Source organism: Vipera berus (assembly GCF_964194415.1).
Source record: "Vipera berus genome assembly, chromosome: 6".
NCBI lineage: Eukaryota > Metazoa > Chordata > Lepidosauria > Squamata > Viperidae > Vipera > Vipera berus.
Genome location: NC_138208.1, coordinates 9,693,792 through 9,716,482, shown reverse-complemented (window position 1 = coordinate 9,716,482; position 22,691 = coordinate 9,693,792). Strand labels below are relative to the sequence as shown.

Here is a 22,691-nt window from a genome sequence, read left to right as displayed (position 1 = left end):
CAGGGTCACATGATCAAAATTCAGACCGACTCATATTTATGACGGTTGCCGTGTTGATCCCCTTTTGCGACCTTCTGACATACAAGGTCATTGGGGAAGCCCGGTTCAACTTAGCAACCATGTGGTTAACAGCTGCATGGATTCACTTAATAACCCATGGCCAGGAAAGTCACAAAATGGGGCAAAACTCACTTTAACAAATGTCTCACTTAGCAACATAAATGCTGGGCTCTATTGTGGTCGTACGTCGAGGACTACGTGTATGTCAGAAGTAATCGGAAATTATTTTAGGTTACAATGACAAAGAAACTTGCAAGGCGCAAAACAGCCAAATCGTGGTTTGGCGTGAAGTGAACTGACTCAGCAGCTCTTCCATCCCATAATTATCTGCCTTCCTGTCTGTTCGAAAGCTTCAGGAAGATATTGTACACAGGATAGAGTCTGATTCAAAGCACTACAGGTGGTCCTCGACTTACAATGCTTCGTTTAGTGACCGTTCAAAGTTACAACGGCATTGAACTGACTTACGACCGTTTTTCACACCTACCACCATTGCAGCATCCCCGTGATTCTGTGATCAAAATTCAGACGCTTGGCAACTGACTCATATTGATGACGATCACAATGTCCTGGTGTGTGTGTGTGTGTGTCACCTGATCCCCTTTTGCAACCCCTCTGACAAGTAAAGCCAATGGGGAAGCCGGATTCACTTAACAACCGTGTTGCCAAGTAAACAACTGGATGTCAACAACCGTTGGATGTTTTTGCTCTGACAATATAAGAGGCAGCCTTTTCCTTTAAACTGTTTTGCTTTGAATCAAATGAAGCTGGTGGGGGGGGGGAGGAGAATGCTAACCCGGTTGTTTTAATAAGATAAGGAATGGCTGCTACAGAAAGGAAGTGAAGCTTTTCATGTTAAACTAATTGGAGAATGTGATTCATGACGTGTAAATCAAGGGAGGGAATTGTGTTGATAACGATGTATTCAGGGGAGGAGAATTCAGATTCTGGCATCCATCCATGAGTGCCGATGCTTCGTTCTCATTATTATAGACTTTTTAGACTAAACAATGCCTGAATGTTCTTTGATCTGTCTCATTAGTCGGAACCATGACACTGCAGTCATTCCCTTAACCCAGAGGTCTCCAACCTTTTGGACACCAGGGACTGGTTACATGGAGAGAGGTTTTTCCACGGACCGGTTTTGTGTGCTGCCTGCACCCTGCACAGGGGTGTTTGTGTGGCTCAGTTGTTTGTGTGGCCCGGTTGCTGGCATGCTGCCGCCTGGTACCGGTCCACGGACCGGCGGTTGGGGACCCCTGCCTTAACCGCTGTGACAAGAAAGGTCATAAAATGGAGGCAAACCCCACAATAACCGCCTTGCTTAGCAATGGAAATTTTGGCCTCACGTTAGTGCTTAGCTAACTATTATTGTATAGGGACGCGGTGGCTCAGTGGGTAGAGGACACTGAGCTTGTCGATCAGAAGGTCGGCAGTTTGGCGGGTCGAATCCCGAGTGCCGCATAGCAGAGTGAGCGCCTGTTACTCGTCCCAGCTTCTGCCAAACTAGCAGTTCGAAAGCACGTAAAAATGCAAGTAGAAAAATAGGGACCACTACGGTGGGAAGGGAACAGCGTTCCGTGCGCCTTTGGCATCTAGTCATGCCGGCCACATGACCACGGAGACGTCCTCGGACAAGCGCTGGCTCTTCGGCTTTGAAACGGAGATGAGCACCGGCCCCTAGAGTCGGAAACGACTAGCACGCATGTGCGGGGGAACCTTTACCTTTACCTAACTATTATTGATTTTTCAATTGTGTTTTGATAGACCACCTCTTCCAGGTCTCCTGGATCCATTGCATTTACTCACTTGGAGCGTTAACATTATGTGAAAATATGCCGTGTGTGTGTGGGGGAGAGACATTTTTAACCATGCTTCCTATATATTTGCATCCCTGGATGGTGTGTGCCCCAGTGATGCCAGCTACGTCTGTGTGATCGAAGACTCGTCCCCCGTTTTAATCTGCATGGGCCCTTGGCACCCCCAGAAAGCATTAGCTCTCCACCAGACCTTTGTGCTCTAATCTGCTCCTCTGGGCATTTGCTGAGTTTCGCCTGGCGCGTCGTTGGCTTCTAAAAATAGCTTTTAAATGTTATCGGTTACCTTTCCTGGAGATGCCTGACATGGCTGGGGTGGATTACACTATAAATATTGGAATAAATAGATTGGAATAATCCAAGCAAGTGGGGGGGGGTGCAGCATTCAGATTTAAAGCGGTTACTTCCAAAATCATAAAAGACTTCCCCACGTGCATTTGGTATAACAGAATAATAAGAGTTGGAAGGGACCTCGGAGGTCATCTAGTCCAACCCCCTGCTGAGGCAGGAGAACTTATAGCATTTCAGACAAATGGCTGTCCAATCTCTTCTTAAAAGCCTCTGGTGATAGAGCACCCACAACGTCTGGAGGCAAGTCGTTCCACTGGAGGATTGTTTCTCCTTAGTTCTAAGTTGCTTCTCTCTTTGGTTAGTTTCCATCCGTCGCTTCTTGTCCTGCCTTCAGGTGCTTTGGAGAATAGCTTGACTCCCTCTTCTTTGGGGCAGCCCCTTAGATACTGGAAGAGTGTTATAGAGACCGTTTTTCACACTTAACGACCGTTGCAGCATCCCCGTGGTCACACGATCAAAATTCGGACGCTTGGCAATTGGTTCATATTTGCGACGGTCCCGGGGTCACGTGATCGGCTTTTGCGACCTTCTGACAGTGGGGAAGCCCTGTTGCTAAGTGAATGATTGGAGTGGTTCACTCGACAAAGGCGGCAAGAAAAGTTGTAAAATGGGGCAAAGGCCACTTAACAAATGTCTCAACTCAAATGTTGGGCTCGAATGTAAGTGGAAGACTGCCTACAATTGTTCTCAAGGTCAAGAAACTTCCTCTTATTTCTGGGTTCTTGTCTTGCCCTCAGAAATTGAGACGTTTCACTCCAAAATATGAAACAGTTGCGATCCAAAAGGCAGTTGGTTTTGTTGATGCTGTGATGAACTTTTGATGATGATGATGATGATAATAATAATAATAATAATAATAATAATAATAATAATAATAATAATAAAATAAATAATAAAATAAAATAAATAATAATAATAAAATAAAATAATAAAATAAATAAATAAATAAATAAAATAAAATAATAAAATAAAATAAAATAAAATAAAATAAAATAAAATAAAATAAAATAATAAAAATAAAAATAAAAATTCAAACAGACAAGCACCTGCAACATAACACCCTAGATGTCTTCAATAAGAAAGACAAAAAAGTCTGGATAGTGCAGGGGTAGGCAACCTCGGCTCTTTTATGACTCATGGACTTCAACTCCCAGAATTCCTGAGCCAGCCACGCTGAGGGAAAAGGGAGAGGTTTCCAAGCTGAGCCATGCTGGCTCAGGAATTCTGGGAGTTGAAGTCCATGAGTCATAAAAGAGCCGAGGTTGCCTACCCCTGGGATAGTGGACGTGGCAGTACCTGGAGACAGCAGAATAGACGAGAAAGAACTGGAGAAGATAACAAAATACAAAGACCTACAAACAGAAATAGAAAGACTGTGGCAAAGGCAAGCAAGGGCAGTACCAATAGTAATAGGCGCCTTGGGTGCAATCCCAAAACAACCGGAGCACCACTTGAACACCATCATCGGCATTGACAAATTTGCCATCAGTCAATTGCAAAAGGCGGCCTTACTAGGAACTGCTTCCATCCTGCGACGATATCCGTAATACCATCAAACATCCACATCTGCCTATCCCAGGTCCTTAGTAAGGATTTGATAGGTAGACAAAAATGCCAAATCCAGTCTGAACATCTGGCTGACTGTGCGATGAACAATAATGATGATGATGATGATGATGATGATGATGATGATGATGATATTAGAGTTGGAAGGGACCTTGGAGGTCATCTAGTCCAACCCCCTGCTCAGGCAGGAAACCCTATACCATTTCAGACAAAACGTTGTACAGTCTCTTCCTAAAAACATCCAGTGTTGGAGCATTCACAGCTTCTGGAGGCAGGTGGTTCCACTGGTTAATTGTTCTCACAGACAGGAAGTTTCTCCTTAGTTCCAGGTTGCTTCTCTCCTTGATTAGTTTCCATCCGTTGCTTCTTGTCTTGCCTTCAGGTGGTTTAGAGAATAGCTTGACTCCCTCTTCTTTGGGGCAACCCCTGAGTTATTGGGACACTGCTATCATGTCCCCCCTCATCCTTCTCTTGATTAGTTTGACACAATTGCTATTAAGACATCTTTTTTGTATTTTAGGGAAGTGCCAGGGCCTTGGCTGATCTGTTGGGAGAGGGAGAAAGATAAGTTGATGATAAAGGAGAATATTTGTAGCTGAGGGTTGACACATGGGGCCCTTGGTGCTCTCTGAGCTGGGTTGTTCTCTTGCAGACGTTTCATTACCAAACTAGGCAACATCATCAGTGCTAGTAGGGTGTGGGGCTTACTCTCAATTTACACACTAGTGGCTTGCCCTATCAGTGTTGGAAATGTTCCTGGTGGTTCCTTGATTGTATACTGGTAACTTCTTCAGCACTTGCTAGATTGGGATATTTTGTACGTCTTGATTGTTGATCTGATGTTAATCTCGGTGTTCATCTATGCTCATCTGGGTATTGATTGCTGGTGGGGAAGCCTTTTGGACCCTTTTGGGCTTGTTGATTGTCTCCAGATGTTTATGTCTACATGTCTCTTGAGGGCCGGTTTGTCAGAGTGGAATCTAAGTGCAATCTAAGTGCAAAGACAACATGAACGGAAAAACGAAAGAGGAAGTAAGATTTCTCTCTAACTCAACATATCCTTGTGTTTTCCAAAGCAGCTTAGGAATTCCGGTGAAGACTTCGGGCTGAGCAAGACAAATATTTGGTTTTGTGTTGACACAACCACGGCTGGTGGCTTTTGTTTTGTTTTGTTTTGGGTTTTTTTCAATGCAAGCGAGCCTTTGCATTCGTATTGTCTAATTTGGGATTGCTTTTAATTCTGAGGTGCAAAACAGAAAGATGAACTGTGAAGATGGGCTGGACCCTGTTGTGATTCAGGGTCAGCCTGTGGGTTCGGCAGTTGGGTCGGAGGACTCAGAGGAGGAGGGGGGTGTTGAAGATCTTGCTGATGATAGCCCTCAGGCAGGCCCCTCCCACTTGGTCACCATGGAGACCCAGCTGTGTGAGCCTGACAGTGTGGATGAAGATGACCCACAGCTGGCCCTGTTCAAGGACGCCCGACGCAGGAGGCAGTCAAGTAGGAGTAAACAGAGGAAGGCTGTGGGGCTTCTCGGAAGGAGGCAGAGAGAGGCCACGCCCTGAACTCTTTATAAAGGGAATGTGTGGGGAGGGCTGGTTTGCTGAAAGCAACTGCTCCGATAGTGTTTCAAAGCTCCGGTATCGTGTCTTGTTTGTTTTCTGTAGTAATAAATTTGGCAGACGTAATTCCAGCCTCTTGCCGTTTGTAAAGGGGTTGCCTTTTCTGCAGGGCCGGTAGCAGGCTGGTACAGAACAGACCCAGCTGGAAGCTCTGGGAGGGAAAAAAATCAGGAGATACTCCCAGTGCATCTCTTGGGGAGAGGCAACTGGATTGGGGTGGGTTTTTTTCCCCCAAGAACGGGGCTGAATCCCCCATTCTAAGTCTCTTCCTGGTCCCAGGACCAAGAGCAGAATTAACTTAAGGGCTCAGCAAACACCCAGTGGTCCTTGACTGACCATCATAACTGAGCCCAACATTTCTGTTGCCAAGGGAGACAAGGGTTAAGTGAGTTTTGCCCCACTTTACGACCTTTCTTGCTGGAGTTGTTAAGTGAATCATTGCCCTTGTTAAATTAGTAACACGGCCGTAAAGAGAAACTGGCTTCCCCCACTGGCGTGGCTTGTCAGAAGGTCGCGAAAGGGGATCACGTGATCCTGGGACACTACGACCGTCATAAATATGAATCGGTTGCCAAGCATCTGAACTTGGATCACGTGACCACGGGGACGCCGCAACGGTCATGAGTGTGAAAGACGATCCTAAGTCACTTTTTTCACCTCCGCTGTAATTTCAGATGGTCACTAAGTGAACAGTTGTAAATCGGGGACCCCCTGTATTAAATTTGCCTTCCCTGTGAATTAATTATCCGGATCCAAGGATTCCATTCCGCCATGTTGATTATTTTTTTCCCCAAAAAGGTGCCAGAATATTAACTCAGATAATTATTTCCAAAATGTTTCTTGATCAGTTGTGTGAACATTACAGCTTTCCTCACTGTGTCACTTGCCAATTTCATGCACACATACATACATCCTTCCTCCCAAAAAAAAACTTGCCATTCTTAATTCAAAATCTCCAGCCCTAATTAACACCATCCACAATTAGATGAGGGTCAAAGAAAAAAAAATCTACTGGAGGCAAAATAATCAGGTCAGGACGAAAGATTTTTGCTCCTGCAAAAAGAAACAGGATTTGTCTTGAGATAACCAAAACCTTTTAATTTTGTTCTCACTAGCCCAGGGGTAGGCAACCTCGGCTCTTTTATGACTCATGGACTTCAACTCCCAGAATTCCTGAGCCAGCCAAGCTGGCTCAGGAATTCTGGGAGTTGAAGTCCATGAGTCATAAAAGAGCCGAGGTTGCTTACCCCTGCACTAGCCCCTCTGCAAAATATTTACAGGCATTCCTCGACTTACGACAGGTCATTTAGTGACCGTTCAAAGTTACACCACTGAAAAAAGGGACTTACGACCGATGTTCATACTTACGACTGTTACAATCACGTGATCAAAATTCAGATGCTTAGCAACTGACTCATATTTATGATGGTTGCAGTGTCCTGGGGCCACGCGATCCCCTTTTGCGACCTTCTGACAAGCAAAGTCAATGGGGGAAGCCAGATTTACTTAACGACCGTGCTACTGATTTAACTACCGCAGCGAGTCACTTAACAACTGTGGCCAGAAAGGTCGTAAAAATGGGGCAAAACTCATTTAGCAAAATGTCTCGCTTAACCACAGAAATTTTGGGCTCAATTGTGGTCGTAAGTCGAGAACTACGTGTATTTGGGCCCAGGAGGAAGACGCCAGGCTAAAAAAGTTAACTCAAATGGTTGATCAGATCGTGGAGGTGTCATTTTATGTACGATGTTTTTCACAAAGGAGAGATTGCGGGGTGGGAAATCCATCTTGTACGACTGTAGTTGGTTTTCAATATCCATTTTCACTCATGCTTAAAATGCTTGATGGTTTTGCTCGTGAGTTTGCCTCCTGTTAATGAAATTCTATGCCCCAGCAGGCAAAATAGCAACCTTCGGCAGCAAACATGCAGAATGAAATGAGTATGATCATAAATAAAATTAATACTTAAATGAGGCCGGGGATGTAATTGTTTTTAAATGGGCCAGGTCCTCATTTTGTAGCTTTTTCTTTCTTTCTTTCTTTTTTCACATTATGCATCAAAGGCCTTGGATGGATGCTGTGTTCTGGGTATTAAATAAAATGTTGGTTCCCCCCCCCCTTGCATTAAATTTGCTTTACCTCCTTATTTGATGGAGCATCCCTGCTACCTATCCAGTTACTGCTGAGTCTTCAGCAAAATGCAGCCCATGTTTTCTTAATTTTAACTAGAATACTAATGCAGGGAGATAGATCTCTGTCAGTTCTTTTAACAAGAATGTGATTTTTTTTTCTTCTTCTTCAAGAAATGAATAGGGTTTGATCGACAGCTGGGAATGCTGCAGAGAATGTCATAAATTGCATGGAGGGCTTTTGAAATTTGCATCCACGTAGTCCTTGACTTACAACCATCCTTCGGCCCAGAATTGCAATAATAGCTTGTGCTGGTTCTTAAGCGGGTTATTGCTAAGCATATTGATTTGTGCTTAGATTCTAAGCCGCCCTGAGTCTTCGAAGAAGGGCGGGATATAAATGGGATTAAAAAAAATAAATCCTGTGACTGATCCAATTTTAAGACGGTCGTTAAGCAAACCCATTGAACCCAATAGGTGCTTTTTGCCAGAAAGCAGAAACAAACACACACATTTGCGTAAATTCCTTGACCAGTTGACCCCTGGACGCTGCAAACAGGTGTGTAAATGTGGGCCGGTTACTAAGTCCCCAAAATGTGATCACGTGATCGTGGGGGATCAGCCATCAGAATCTCTAATCTGGTTCATCAGAACCTCTTTTGGAGACTTTTGCCATTTCAAATGGTCACTAAGTGACTGATCATAAGTCAAGGACTACCTGTGTATATTCTTACAGGTGTGTGTACAGTGACATAGAGGTAGTCCTCAATTTACAACATTTCGTTTAGTGACTGTTCAAAGTGACAGCATCGCTGGAAAAAAAGACTTATGACCGTTTTTTCACACATATGGCCATTGCAGCATCCTCAGGGTCACGTGATCAACATTTAGAAGCTTGGCAACTGACTCACCTTTATGACCGTTGCAGTGTCCCGGGGTCACACGATCCGCTTTTGCGACATTCTGACAAGCAAGTCAACGGAGAATGCCAGATTCGCTTAACAACCGTGTTACTGACTTAACAGCTGCTGTGATTCACTTAATAACTGTGGCGAGAAAGATCCTAAAATGGGGCAAGACTCACTTAACAAGTGACTCGCTTAGCAAAAGAAATTTGGGGCTCAATTGTGGTCATAAGTCGAGGACTAGCTGTATACGCAGGTCACCTGTGAAATGCCTTTCGCTCTCTAGATCTGGATGGATTCCCATCCCTAATTTGTTTCTACACCTACAAATACTACTCAATTTAGGGCCATTTGAAGTTATGAGAGACTTTTAAAACAGCTACTTATGATCTGTCCTCAAAGTTACAACTGGCCTGCACACACACATCCCCACATGATCACGTGATCACATTTCACCTGCTTGCCAACCACTCGCATTCACGACCAGTTGCAGCATCCCCACGGCTATGTCGCCACGATTTGTGACGTTTCCCGCTGATTTCGGAAAGGATGAATTTGCTTAACAATCGCACCGTTTGCTTTAAAACCAACTGTGACTTACTTTACCACCGTTGTAAAAAAAACGGTTGTGTAATCGAGTCTGGTCCCGTAATGCCTCGACTTAACGACCAGAACAACTTACAATTGAAACGCCAGGCGGTCGTAAGTCTGTATGCATATATAAACCCTGTATGTAAAGTAGAGGTTTTTTAAAAAAATGCCATTGGAGATGTATTCAATAGAGCAGAGGTCCCCAACCTTTTGGGCACCAGGGACCAGTTTCGTAGAGAGAGGTTTTTTCCATGGACCGGAGGGTGCATGGTTTTGTGTGCTGCCCGCGCCCCACGGATGGGACTTTTTCTTGTTTGTGCAGATCAGTTGTTGGCATGCCGCGGCCCAGTACCGGTCCACGGACCTGGGGTTGGGGATCCCTGCAATAGAGCAATGTTCTAATATTCCCTAATTTACGAGGGTGTTTTTTGCTTGATCTAGGAGATGAAAGTCGGGAGATTAAAAAACAGATTACAGGGATGAGAAGGTTGTTGAATGACAGCACCGGGCGAATCTATCAACGAGTTGGCAACGAAGGAGAAAAGTTGAAGGAAGAACCGCAAGATTTAGACCTGGCCTGGACTCAGCGTCTGAATCCTCCTGCAGACACCCAGGGGCATCTCCAACCATTGCCGAGTGGGACCTGGAACGAATTGTCTCCCCAGACCGGCCACTATTCAGGGCAGTACGGTACCCGTTCAAAAACCTTCCAGAACCAAGCCAGAACCATGGGCACAAACGGTACGATCTTAAGTTCTATCTGTTGACTGCGGTTGGCTGGGTTTTCACTGTGCTGAGTTGCTGGGTCACAAACAAAGACGAATCCTTTGTCCGAAGTTGGTAATACGAAAACTCCTAAGCTTTTCCTTACATTACAGGTGGTCCTTGACTTACGGTCACAATGGAGGCCAAAACCTCCATTGTTAAGCGAGACATTTGCTGAGTGATGTTCACCCCATTTGACCATCTCTCTTGCTACCATTGTTAAGTGAACCTGACTTCCCTATTGACTTTGCTTGTCAAGGGGGAAGTCAGATTCACTTAATGACCGTGTTGCTAACTTATCAACCGCAGTGGTTCAGAAGGTTGCCAAAAGGGGATCAGGTGACCCTGGGACGCTGCGGCCGTCATAAGTATGAACCGGTTGCCAAGCGTCTGAATTTTGATCACATGACCATGGAGGATGCTGCAAGAGTTGTAGGTATGAAAAATGGTCGTCACTTTTTTTCAGCGCTGTTGTAACTCTGAACGGTCACTAAATGAACTGTTGTAAGTCAAGGACTACCTGTATTAAATTTCCCTTCCCTGCATATTGATTATCCAGATCCAAAGATTCCATTCCACCGTGTTGATTGTTTTTTTCCCAAAAAGGTGCCAGAATATTAACTCAGATAATTATTTCCAAAATGTTTCTTGATCAATTGTACTATTTTCCTTTCCCCTTGGTGCAATTCCCAGTCTTTTATGAGGACCATTTACATCATTGTCAAAAGCTTTTCCAGATCTTCATCTGTGTTGTAATTTGTAGTACAGTGGTACCTTGGTACTCAACTGCTTTGAAACTCATCTAATTTGGTACTCAGCACATTTTTAAGTGAAAATTTTCTCCCGCTACTCATCATTTGTTTGATACTCGACGCATAAGCTAAAACCTGTCGCTGTTGGCTGCCTTGTGACTTACTATATATTATTCCTCATGGGAATGCTTTGTTTGGTACTCATCGCGCCTCCTGGAACCAATTAACGTTGAGTACCAACTTACCACTGTCATTCGTAGGACAAGCCTGGATGGTGAGGTAGATGAAGTCTCATCCAACCAAGATGTTCTTGAATTAAGTGATGATTTAGTCCAGGGATGTTCAACCTTGGCAACTTTAAGACTTAAGGACTTTAACTCCCAGAATTCCCCAGCCAGTGTATCCAGGCTTGTTCTAAGAATGACAGCGGTACCTCGGTACTCAACGTTAATTGGTTCCAGGAGGCACGAGTACCAAACAAATCATTCCCATAAGGAATAATATATAGTAAGTCGCAAGGCAGCCGACAGCGACAAGTTCTAGCTTGTGGGTTGAGTACCAAACAAACGCTGAGTAGCGGGACAAAATTTTCACTTAAAAATGCTTGGAGTACCAAATTAGATGAGTTTCAAAGCAGTTGAGTATGAAGGTACCACTGTACTACAAATTACAGATGCAGATCTGGAAAAGTGATGTAAGTCCACAGGTCTTAAAAGTTGCCAGGGTTGGGCACCCCTGATTTAGTCATTAAGCCATGGGTTCTGAAATTATGAGTTGGGTATCCCCAGGGATAGGTGTCAGGTTTGGTTTTGTTTTTTAATCTGATTTGCATGGGCAAATATATAAATTTAATAAAATTCAAATTCAAATTCAAAGTAGGAACAGTGTCCAATTTTGCTGTCATCTTTGTTGCTTCTTTGGTGTGTTCAAGCATGCAGTGAGGCAGTTCCTGTACCCCACAGCCCAAGGGCGCCTGGCAAATCGCTTTTTCCCCCAGTGCTGTTGTAACTTTGAATGTGGAATATTATGGGATGCTCAAGGGGGTTGTATGAACCTCATCGTGGTACATTGAAAAGCTGGAGCTGACAGCTCAGATGATACAACTGGTCCCTCGCTGAACATTAAAACGTTCTCCTGACTTTGCAAAGTTGCAGCTGCCCCTTTGAATTTTTACTATCCCCATCCTGGCAGGTCATAGGGGGAGGATGGAGCCCAGGTTTGTATTGGTTTTCCTTTATGATGAGACCTAACTATGGTTGCTTCTTGAATGAAATATTTAATTACATGTATGGGTGTCTTAAAAAAAAACATATTACTTTCGTGATCATAAACGATAAACTGGATGCCAGTTTATCCTGCCCTAATCTTCTCCCGAACAAAGATTTTTTTTTAAAAAAAAGTTCATAAATATGTATGATGTTAGCAGAGCCCTGCTTTTGATTTAAAATATTAGCAGTTTCTTTCTCTAATTTTTTTCTATTTATTGTACATAAAGTAGATTTACATGAGTAATTTCTACCAGTGCTAATGGGAATTATAATGTAATTCTTCCATGCCCCACTGGGAAAATGAGCGTTTCGGGGTTTTTTTTTTTCTTTGACGGCGTCTAGATCTGAACACCCTCATTAGGAATGCATTATATTTGTCGCAGAAAAAATGAAAAAGAATTTATTTCAGCGTTGGCTTTGGGCTAACGTTGCCACGATCCTCATCAGAATATTAAGAAGCAAGAAGGAAAGAGAGTCAACATGGGTAGTTCTTGGGCTACGATCCTAATGGAGAGCTGAATTTCAATTGCTAAGCGAAGGGGTTGTTAAGTAAAACATGGCGTAATTGCACTGCTTAGCGACAGCCGTCCCAATTGTGGTTAAGCAAGAACCGTGGTCGTTCGGTGAGACTTCATAGCAACAGCAATCGTCCTTAGACTTATATACCGCTTCACAGTGCTTTACAGCCCTCTCTAACCGGTTTACAGTCAGCATGTTGCCCCCAACAATCTGGGTCCTCATTTTACCAACCTCAGAAGGATGGAAGGCTGAGTCAACCTTGAGCTGGTCAGGATCAAACTGCTGGCAGTCGGCAGAGTTTTCCTGCAATGCTGCATTGTAACCATTGCACCAACACGGCATAGATAGATAGATAGATAGATAGATAGATAGATAGATAGATAGATAGATAGATAGATAGATAGATAGATATAGCAATAGCACTTAGACTTATATACCGTTTCACAGTGCTTTACAGCCCTCTCTAAGCGGTTTACAGAGTCAGCATCTTGCCCCCAAATATCTGGGTCCTCCTTTGATCGACATCAGAAGTATGGAAGGCCAAGCCAACTTTGAACCGGTCATGATCAAACTCCTGGTGGTGGGCAAGAGTCAGCCTGCAATGCTGTACTTGTGACAACTACACCGCCACGGCTCGTACGTCTCCGCTGCGTGAATTGCCCTCTGCTTCAATTCCCCCACCTGCCTATCAGACCCCCCCCATTTCTGACCTTTTGGCCATCTTGCATTCTGCCTCCTCCTGCCCCCCCCCCCGCCCAGCTGACTTTCACCATCTTCTTTTCCTCCCACTGATGGGTCAGGGCCCAGGCCATGCGTAGGCAACCTTGGCTCTTTTATGACTTGTGGACGTCAACTCCCAGAATTCCTGAGCCAGCCACACTGAGGGGAAAGGGAGAGGTTTCCAAGCTGAGCCATGCTGGCTCAGGAATTCTGGGAGTTGAAGTCCACGAGTCACAAAAGAGCCAAGGTTGCCTACCCCTGGACTAGGCCTAGGCCGCTTTATGACTCGTGGACTTCAACTTCCAGAATTCCTGAGCCAGCCACACTGAGGGAAAAGGGAGAGGTTTCCAAACTGAGCCATGCTGGCTCAGGAATTCTGGGAGTTGAAGTCCACAAGTCATAAAAGAGCCAAGGTTGCCTACCCCTGGCCCAGGCACTGGGTGAGGCCAGCTGGGTGGCAGAGCCTCCTTTGCTGAAGGGAGCTAATCAGGAAAGAGGCAGGATGGTGGTGTGGAGAACGGAGGCCCATCTTCCACTGATAACGCAGAGAGAGTGAGAGCAGAGCAGGGCAATGAGATGCAAAATGCTCCCTTGCTGAGCGAAGCAAGAGAGGACCAGCGACAGCCTATAGTTCTTCCCTTAAAAAAAAACAAACTAGTAGTCCTCAACTTATGACCACAACTGAGCCCAAAATTTCTGTTGCTAAGTGAGACATTGTTCAATGAATTTTGCCCCATTTTACGATCTTTTCTGCTACAGTGTTAAGTGAAACATTGCAGGTGTTAAGTGAATCTGGCTTCCACATTGACTTTGCTCGTCAGAAGGTCACAAAAAGGGATCACACGACCCCAGGACACTGCAGTGGTCATAAGTATGAGTCAGTTGCCCAGCTTCTGAATTTTGAACTCGTGACCACGGGGATGCTTGCAACAATCCCTGTGGAAAAAAAAAGAGTCATAAGTCGCTTTTTGCAGTGCTGTCATCACTTCGAACAGCCACTAAATGAACTGTTGTAAGTCGAGGACTACCTGTATTATGTAGTATTCTCATTCTTCAAAAGCCAGACAAGCTGCTTGTGTAAAAGAGGCATGACCATGATTTCTGTTGGGCTCCCTGTTGACTCAGCTTAACAAAAAGCCTGCCTGCTGTCTGTGTGTGTGTGTGCGATTCGGTGAGATTTACCATTGTGTCGTCTCCTCTGTGCCCTACAGTTTTACACAATTCTTTGTGAAGAGGAAGGCAGTAAACACACGACTGTCACAAACTCACGCTGGCAGATTTAATTTTAGGTTTTGGCTTCCTGGCTGCAAGTAGCAACAGCTTTCAGCAGCCTGTGGGGAAGAGGTTGCTCTGGCTAATGGTGTGGATCTCTTTCATGTTTTTTTCAGGCGAAATCCCTGCAACGAACGCCTCCTCTGGATCAAATTGTTGCACTTGCAATTGTCAACCAGCGCTGCAGGCCATTCTTCAGGAGCTGAAGACCATGAGGAAGATCATGCAGATCCAAGCTGGTAGGACAATCCATCTTTCACACCAACACACACACACACACACACACACACACACACACACACATACACAAAAGTGGGATATTCTTAGACCGTCCCTCTCATTTTACGGAGTTGGTCTCAAAGAAAAGGTCGGTGGAGGTTCTCAGCTATCGAGATCATGGTTGTCCCAAACGTGCTTTTTTTTTCAAAAGGCATCTGGACTTTGTTCTTCCTTGAAGAGGTTTCGCTTCTCATCCCAGACGCTTCTTCAGTTCTGAATTGATCTGAAACTGAACTGAAGAACTGAAGAAGATTCTGGGACGAGAAGCGAAACCTCTTCAAGGGAAAAAATCAAGAAAGTCCAGTTGCCCTTTTTATAAAAAAATGCACCTTTGGGACCTCAAAGAAAATGCTTGCGAAAGAAATGTAGGGTATTTTTTTATTATTATTATTGTGCAAGTCTGTTTATCGTATGGAACACTTCACCCAACGGCGTTTTCTTGAAGGGATCTGCTAGCAGTCCTCAACTTACGACCATAAATTCTTGGGCCCAGAATTTCCATTGCTAAGTAAGGCGGTTATTAAGTGAATTGTGTGACCTTCTTTGTCACAGTTGCTAAGCGAATCACTGCAGTTGTTAACTGAACCATATGGACATTAAGCGAATCTGGCTTTCCCCCCCCATTGACTGTGCTTGTCAAAAGGTGGCTGGGAAGGTCACAAATGGCAATCACGTGACCCTGGGACACGGCAACCATCATAAAAACATGCCAACCCCCCCTTTGATCACATGACTATGGGGATGCTGTAATAGTCATAAGTGTGAGGACTAGTCCTAAGTCACTTTTTTAGTGCCACTGTAATTTCAAATGGTCACTAAACAAGTTGAGGTCCACTTGCCTGCAGGTGGAGATACGGGTAGTCCTCATCTTACGATCACAACTCAGCCTCAATATTTTGTTGCTAAGTGAAACAGCTGCTAAGTGAATTTTGCCCCCATTTTGCGACCTTCCTTGCCGCAGTTGTTAACTGAATCACTGCAGTTATTAAATTAGTCACCTGGTTGTAAAGTGAGTCCGGCTTCCGCCATTGACTTTGCTTGTCGGGAGGTCAGAAAAGGGGATCACGTGATCCCGGGACACTGCAACCGTCATAAGTATGGATCAGTTGCCAAGCATCCAAATTTTGATCAGGTGATCCTGAGGATGCTGCCCCGGTCGTGTGAAAAACCATCGTAAGTCACTTTTTCCAGTGCCGTTGTAACTCTGAATGGTCACTAAACGAACTGGTGTAAGTTGAGGACCACCTGTGTTTTTTTCCACAGTTTTGCTTCCACCAAAACCCTGTTGATTCCCGTAGATCACTTTGCTCAACCTTGCGGACTTTTAAGCTGGGTAGACTTCAACTCCCAGAATTCCCCAGCCAGCCAAGCTGGCTGGGGAATTCTGGGAGTTGAAGTCCACCCAGCTTAAAAGCCGGCAAGGTTGAAAAACACCCCTTTCTATGTCTGTTCCAACATCTTTCCTCATGGAGATCCTTTCAGCGGTTACTCCGTGTATCCCCATCCTTGTTTCCTTCCGTCAATCCGTGGGGCTTTTGTGAGTTTTCAGGGCCAAACGAGCAGAGATGGGAAGCAACGTCTTTGGCCTTTCCTAAACGAATTTCACTTAACGTCTAAACCTCACTCTCAGCTATATCTTTTCTCCTCAAGCAGCTGCCCACAACCGACAACAGCCTCCAGTTCCTCCGGCTACCTTGCAGAAATCCACCATCTCAAGAAAGAGGAACAAAAAGAAAAAAACGTCCCCAAAGACTCTTGAAAGCCTTTCGGTGAAACAGAAGGCCGCGGCCGTCGAGAACGACAGGAAGTCATCCCCAAATTCTGACAGGCCGAGTGTGCCCGCCGTCGCCGAATCCCCCTTGAAAACGGAGCCCCAGGTTTCAGGATTCGGCATCGTGCTCGAATCTTCGTCTTCGGATGTAAGTGGGTGAGATGGCTTCGATTGCAGTTAGTCCTCGGCTTACGGCGGTTTCGTTTGGTGACCTTTCAAAGTTACGGCGCTGGGGGAAAAAAGTCAGTTTTCACACTTAACGACTGTAGTGGCAAACCCCCCCCCCATGGGTCATGTGATCAAAATTCAGCCACTTGGCAACTGGCTTGTATTTATGACGGTTGCAGAGTCCCCGAGTCAGGTCGATCCCCTTTCGCGACCTTCTGACAAGCAAAATCAATGGGGGAAGCCAGATTCGCTTAACAACCGTGTTGCTACAGTAACTTATAAACTGCAGTGATTCACTTAACAGCTGTGGCAAGAAAGATCATAAAAAGGGGCAAATTCACTTAATTGTCTCACTTAGCAACAGAAATTTTAGGCTCCACTGTGGTCGTAAATCGAGGACTCTTTCTATTGAAAACCCTCCATTAGTGATTTAATAATAATAATAATAATAATCTTCACTTCTGGCTCCCGTGTCCTAGATTTTTCTAGCCGTTCTTAGAAGAATATTACTTTCCTGGGGGACATTTTGTTAATCCATCAGACAGAACATCAAAGCTGATCAAATGTATGCTCTGTATGTCTTGAATATATCTATTATTTTTCCCAGAAGAGTTTACTGTGCAGACACAAGCAGAAATGGCATACTGTGCCAAATCCATATGGATGCTCGGTTCCAGTTTAAATCTTTCTGAGAAAGAAATCAGCATAGAAATAGGTCACAATTATTTTCTTCAGTTTGCACTACTTTGTGGCTTAGTGTTGCCTTGCAAATGAAACCTTGGAAATCTTTTGGTGCTAAGTCTTAGCACTAAAGTTACTGAGATACTAGATTTAGATTTGTTTAAATCCCGCCTTTATTATTTTCAAAAATAATTCAAGGAAGTGAGCACAGCTAATATTACTTCCTTCTTGTTTTCCCCACAGAAGGAAGAACTAGAATTCGCTATCTCCTGGTGATTGGCCCAAAGTTACCCAATCAGTTCTCATGCCTAAACTAGAACTAGAACTTACAGTCTCCTAGTAATTGGCCCAAAGTTACCCAATCAGCTCTCATGCTTAAGGCAGAACTAGAACTCACAGCCTCCTAGTGATTGGCCCAAAGTTCCCTAATCAGCTCTCATGCTTAAGGCAGAACTAGAACTCACAGCCTCCTGGTGATTGGCCCAAAGTTCCCCAATCCGCTCTCATGCCTAAGACAGAACTAGAACTCACAGCCTTCTGGTGATTGGCCCAAAGTTACCCAATCTGCTCTCATGCCTAAGGCAGAACTAGAACTCACAGTCTCCTGGTGATTCACCCAAAGTTACCAAATCAGCTCTCATGCTTAAAGCGGAACTAGAACTCACAGCCTCCTGGTAATTGGCCCAAAGTTACCCAATCCGCTCTCATGCCTAAGGCAGAACTAGAACTCACAGCCTCCTGGTTTCTAGCTTCACGAAGCTGTTCAAGGAGAGAGCCACCAGTCTTTCTCTTCCATTTCTAAAAAGGCTGTTGGTTAGCAGAATATATTTTCAGAGATGGCCGCTAGGAATCCAAAAGGGCACATAATGGCACATAATCGACGAAAACGGTACAAAACACGGCGGTTTTCTTCTGCATACGGTGGGAAACCGGTTGTGTGTCAATTTATTTTGGGCTGCAGTTAACAAGAATCGGAAAAAGCGTCTTATCAGTTTGCCATCACCACCTGAGCCCGCCTTCATTTCGGGTGTGAACGGTGAGCCTTCCAGAATGGCTCCCTTGAATGCATTCCGACAGGTTGGAAAGAAACAGCTTTTCAGTTTCGTGCAACCCGGGTGAGAAGAATATTTTCCGCAGCAATAGGAAGCCAACCCATTTTCTGGAAAAGGATGTTTTACGCGCTGACTGTTTTCGCTGCCACCTCCGTGTTCATTCGTCTGTGTAAAACACATCTGTTTCCTTCTGCCAGAACGGGCATCATTCGTTCAGTTTTATGCCCAACCTAGACAAGCTTAATGGGTGTAAAGTTCTCCCTTGCAAGTTGGTAATTATCCCTCGTTAATTAACGGGAAGGGGGCCGTAAAAAGCCCCCTCATGGCTTTAACGCAGAACGGTCTTGAGTAGCGAAGAGAAGAGGAGGAGGTTCTTCGGAGCAGGTGGAGCAGCTGAGTTTGTCTGTTGTGTAGTAGAAGAACAATGACTCACGCAGTGACTTAGTGCAGATCACAGCTTGGGGCCGGGTGGCTTACGCGTCACCCTTGGGTCAAGCTCCCCCATTTTGGCTGCCTCATAATCACCCAAGAAAACATGCAGTACACCCCAACCACCTGCGCAAACACGGCTAGTCCTCGGCTTACGGCCAGAATTGAGCCCAACATTTCCGTTCCTAAGTGAGACATTTCTTAAGTGAGCTTTGCCCCCACTTTACGACCTTTCCTGCCACAGTGGTTAAGTTAGTCACACGGTCGCTGAAGGAACCTGGCTTTCCCACTGGCTTTGCTCGTCAGAAGGTCGCAAAAAAAGAGGATCACACGACCGCAACGGTCATAAGTACGAGTCAGTTGCCAGGCGTCTGAATTTTGATCACGTGACCCTGGGGATGCTGCAATGGTCGTCAGTGTGAAAAACAGTCTTAAGTTACTTTTTCCAGTGCTGTGGTCACTTCAAACGGTCACTACACGAGCTGTTTGTAAGTTGAGGACTTGTCGTTTGCAAGTGGGATGTGCAAATGCCAAAATGGAGAGCTGCAATTTTAGAAAGCGGCATTTGATTTTTTTTTTCCCCCTTTTGAATCGGATGTTTGTCGAACAATTGTCTGGGAAGGTGAAATAACAACTTCTCTATATTTGGCAAACAGCATATTGTCTGGGTAAATATATATATAAATAAGAATAATAAAACTAATGACTGATAACAATAATAAATATAGTAAATTATCATAAACAATGTTAAGTTTTCAATCCATCATATTTTTCTTATCAAAATAAAGTCAAAATTACATATCACATTCCTTCCTCTCTAATTTGTTTATCTAGCCATTGATAAAATTTATTCCAAGTTCTATAGTAAACTGAATGCTCTTTCTCTTTAATCTCTTAAAAGTTAATCTATCCATTTCTGCACAATCTAACATTTTCTTAATTAGTACTTCTTCAGTCGGTACGTTTTCATTTTTCCACTATTGGGCATACATAATTCTCGCTGCTGTTAGTACATGTAATATTAAATATCTGCTCTCCTTATCATAGTTGGGACCTATCATTCCTAACAACAACAATTCTGGTTTAAATTCGATTTGTTTTTTTAATCATCTTCTCCAACCATAAGTGTATCTTAAGCCAGAACCTTTTAGCTTTAGGACATGTCCACCAGATACAGATTTACCCAGACGATATGCTGTTTGCCAAATATTGAATGTTATTGGAGAAGACCCCAACCCTCACCCCAAACATTCCCTGTACCCTAACCCTAATTCCCATCCTTCCACTTCCCTTCCCAACCCTATAAAAACCAATAAAATCTTTTCAAAAAAATAAATAAATCACAGCTTGTCAGCCGTGTTGAAGACGAGGTTGGCAAAGTTCACCGGGGACGAAGCTGAGCGTTCCTTTCTTCAATGTACCTTTTTAATTTTGAGAAGACGGTTTCCAATTTCCTAAGTACGCCCAGATCGCGGAACATAATTAAATTCGGTATCAGCGAGCATAAAAGAAAGGAATTGTGCAGAGATACAGTGCCTTTCCAGAAGTGTAAACTAATAATACCAAAAGGCGCAGTCTGATAATTCAGTTACACCGAGGCAGGGCTATGCTGGGAATTAGATTAGGATCTTGTGCCTCTAAGATCTATGTCGCGCTTCATAGTAAAGGGCTGGATGCATATATATATATATATATTGTGCTGCTGGTGCTGTAATTAAAATTAAAATGTCTGGAAGGAGAGGACTGAGAAGTTCTCCTTTAGTTTTACGCAGTGCTTTTTTTGTAAAAGAAAAAGGTGCCAGAACTCACACATGTCATGCAAGCCGCTTTGCCTACCCTACAAGGTTCCATCCAAAAAAAGGTGCCGGAACTCCATTCTGAGCGTTCTATGAGAAAAAAAGCCCTGGTTTTATGACTTAAGTCTGAATTTTGTTTTAATTTTGGTCTTCAGTTTTATTAAAACTTTGAACACCCAGGCTGCATTTTTTTTAAAGCACATCAATGCAAGGAAAATTGAAGTCTGATCGAAAACCTTGGTTTTTCTAGACTGAGACCTTGCTCTTGTGACTTTTTTGGATTTTTTTTTAAAATAAGTCTTAATCATGTCTTTCTAAAGCGCGGTGTTAAAAATATAGTTTGGACCATAAATTGCTTTTTCTCAATTTAGATTTCAGAAATGCTATGATGTTTGTTTGGGTTTGATCTCATGAATTTAGTCTTATGGTAATCTGAGTCCAGGAACCAATTAAGAATTCTTCTTAATTATATTCTCTGTTCGTTTCAGTGAAGGGGGAATAATCTGTCGAATTGGCAAAGAAAATATATTTTAACCGATAACAATATTTTATAAATGCTTAGGGTTAATTCTAATTTGCCGTTTACTCATTTTAGCCCAACAGAGTTGAGCAAATATCTTATTAGGGTTAATTATGTGCACAACTGCCTTGATTATTTTGTGTTATCAAACTCTGTTTAACTGTATACTTGGGAGATGGCCATGAGAAACTCAATTGGATACTGATTGCTTGCAATTGAAAGATAACTCACCACTAAAGGAATCTGGAATAAATCAGCATTTTATTTTATGTGACCGAAATACAAACTGATTCGTTTAGGAGACATACACAAACAAAATTACAGATAGTTTTCCTTAGATCTCTAATTAAAGCTTAATCTTCACTGTGCGGAACTTTGGTGAAGAAACCTATTTCAATCTTTTTTCTAAAAATAAGATTTTTGACAGATTTATAGTCCTGCTTTTTTTCAGGATTATTGCTGGGGTTATGTAATAGTCTGCTTGTTAGAAACGGGCGCACTCATTATAGAAGATAATGTGTGCTCATTATAGAAGGTTGTCAAATTTTATTCTGCATTCTGACATCGCCTTGGAATTCGCTAATTACGCTGCTGTTTTTATCCTGGTTTTGGTCTCCTGGAGAGGAATCAGAAGTGACTTGCTTAATCTCAGATCAAATCTGCAAAATTTACAATCGCCGTTTGCCTCGGATAGTTAATTGGCTGAATATTAATAGACAGAGAAAGGGACAGTTTACAATTCAGGGCTTGGTGCGAGTGTCTCTCCAGTTGAGTGTGTGTGGTTGTGTCTCATGGGCAAATGGTGCTTTTTCTGGGAAGTTGTGCCTTTCCAAAGTCGCCTAATGTTTGTTTACTGCAGGGGTCTTCAAACTTGGCCCTATTATGACTTGTGGACTTCAACTCCCAGAATTCCTCAGCCAGGAATTCTGGGAGTTGAGGAAATCATAAAAGGGCCAAGTTTGAAGACCCCTGATTTTACAGGATTAACTGTGCTGTCAACTGGAAAATGTATGGTGTCTCCAGCCATCACAAACCCTAGGCAGGGTTTTCAGTAACTTAAGGTCAACTAGTCCTGGTGCAAGTAGTCCTCAACTTACGACCACAGTTGACCCTCAAATTTCTGTTGCTAAGCGAGACAGTTGTTAAGTGAGTTTTGCCCCATTTTATGACCTTTCTAGCCACTCTTGTTAAGCAAATCACTGCACTTTTTAAGTTAGTAACATGGTTGTTAAGTGAATTAAGTCCCCATTGACTTTCCTTGTCCGAAGGTCGCAAAAAGGGGATCGCGTGACCCCGGGATCCTGCAACCGTCATAAATATGAGTCGGTTGCCAATCGTCTCAATTTTGATCACATGACCAGGGGGACGCTGCAGTGGCTATAAATGTGAAAAACGGTCATAAGTCACTTTTTCCCAGTGCTCTTATAACTTCGAACCGTCGCTAAGCAATCTGTTGTAAGTCAAGGACTATCTATAAAATATATAAGCATACAGATAACCATCTGCCTGGAATTTTCCTCCCGATTATTAACATTTATTACTGATGATGATGTGCGTAGACCTGATAGAGAAGGTATTATTTCCCACTTACATTTTCAATGGGTGGTCAACATTTTTAAGTGAAGGAATCAAAACGGTTCTGGCGCCAGTTTAATACCGT

At 43.7% G+C, this 22,691-nt stretch overlaps 1 protein-coding gene across 3 annotated transcripts in view; it reads left to right on the top strand.

The window, feature by feature from the left end:
* BEND7 (BEN domain containing 7) overlaps positions 1-22,691 on the top strand; it is a 64,112-nt gene that overhangs the window by 22,829 nt on the left and 18,592 nt on the right. For 2 of the 3 annotated variants that reach the window (XM_081331246.1, XM_081331244.1), the window contains exons 3-5: positions 9,481-9,780; positions 14,452-14,574; positions 16,265-16,533. In XM_081331246.1, the coding sequence (XP_081187372.1) occupies positions 9,481-9,780; positions 14,452-14,574; positions 16,265-16,533 (692 nt within the window). The remainder of the gene's footprint in view (positions 1-9,480; positions 9,781-14,451; positions 14,575-16,264; positions 16,534-22,691) is intronic. The other variant, XM_081331245.1, reaches the window with a different exon arrangement.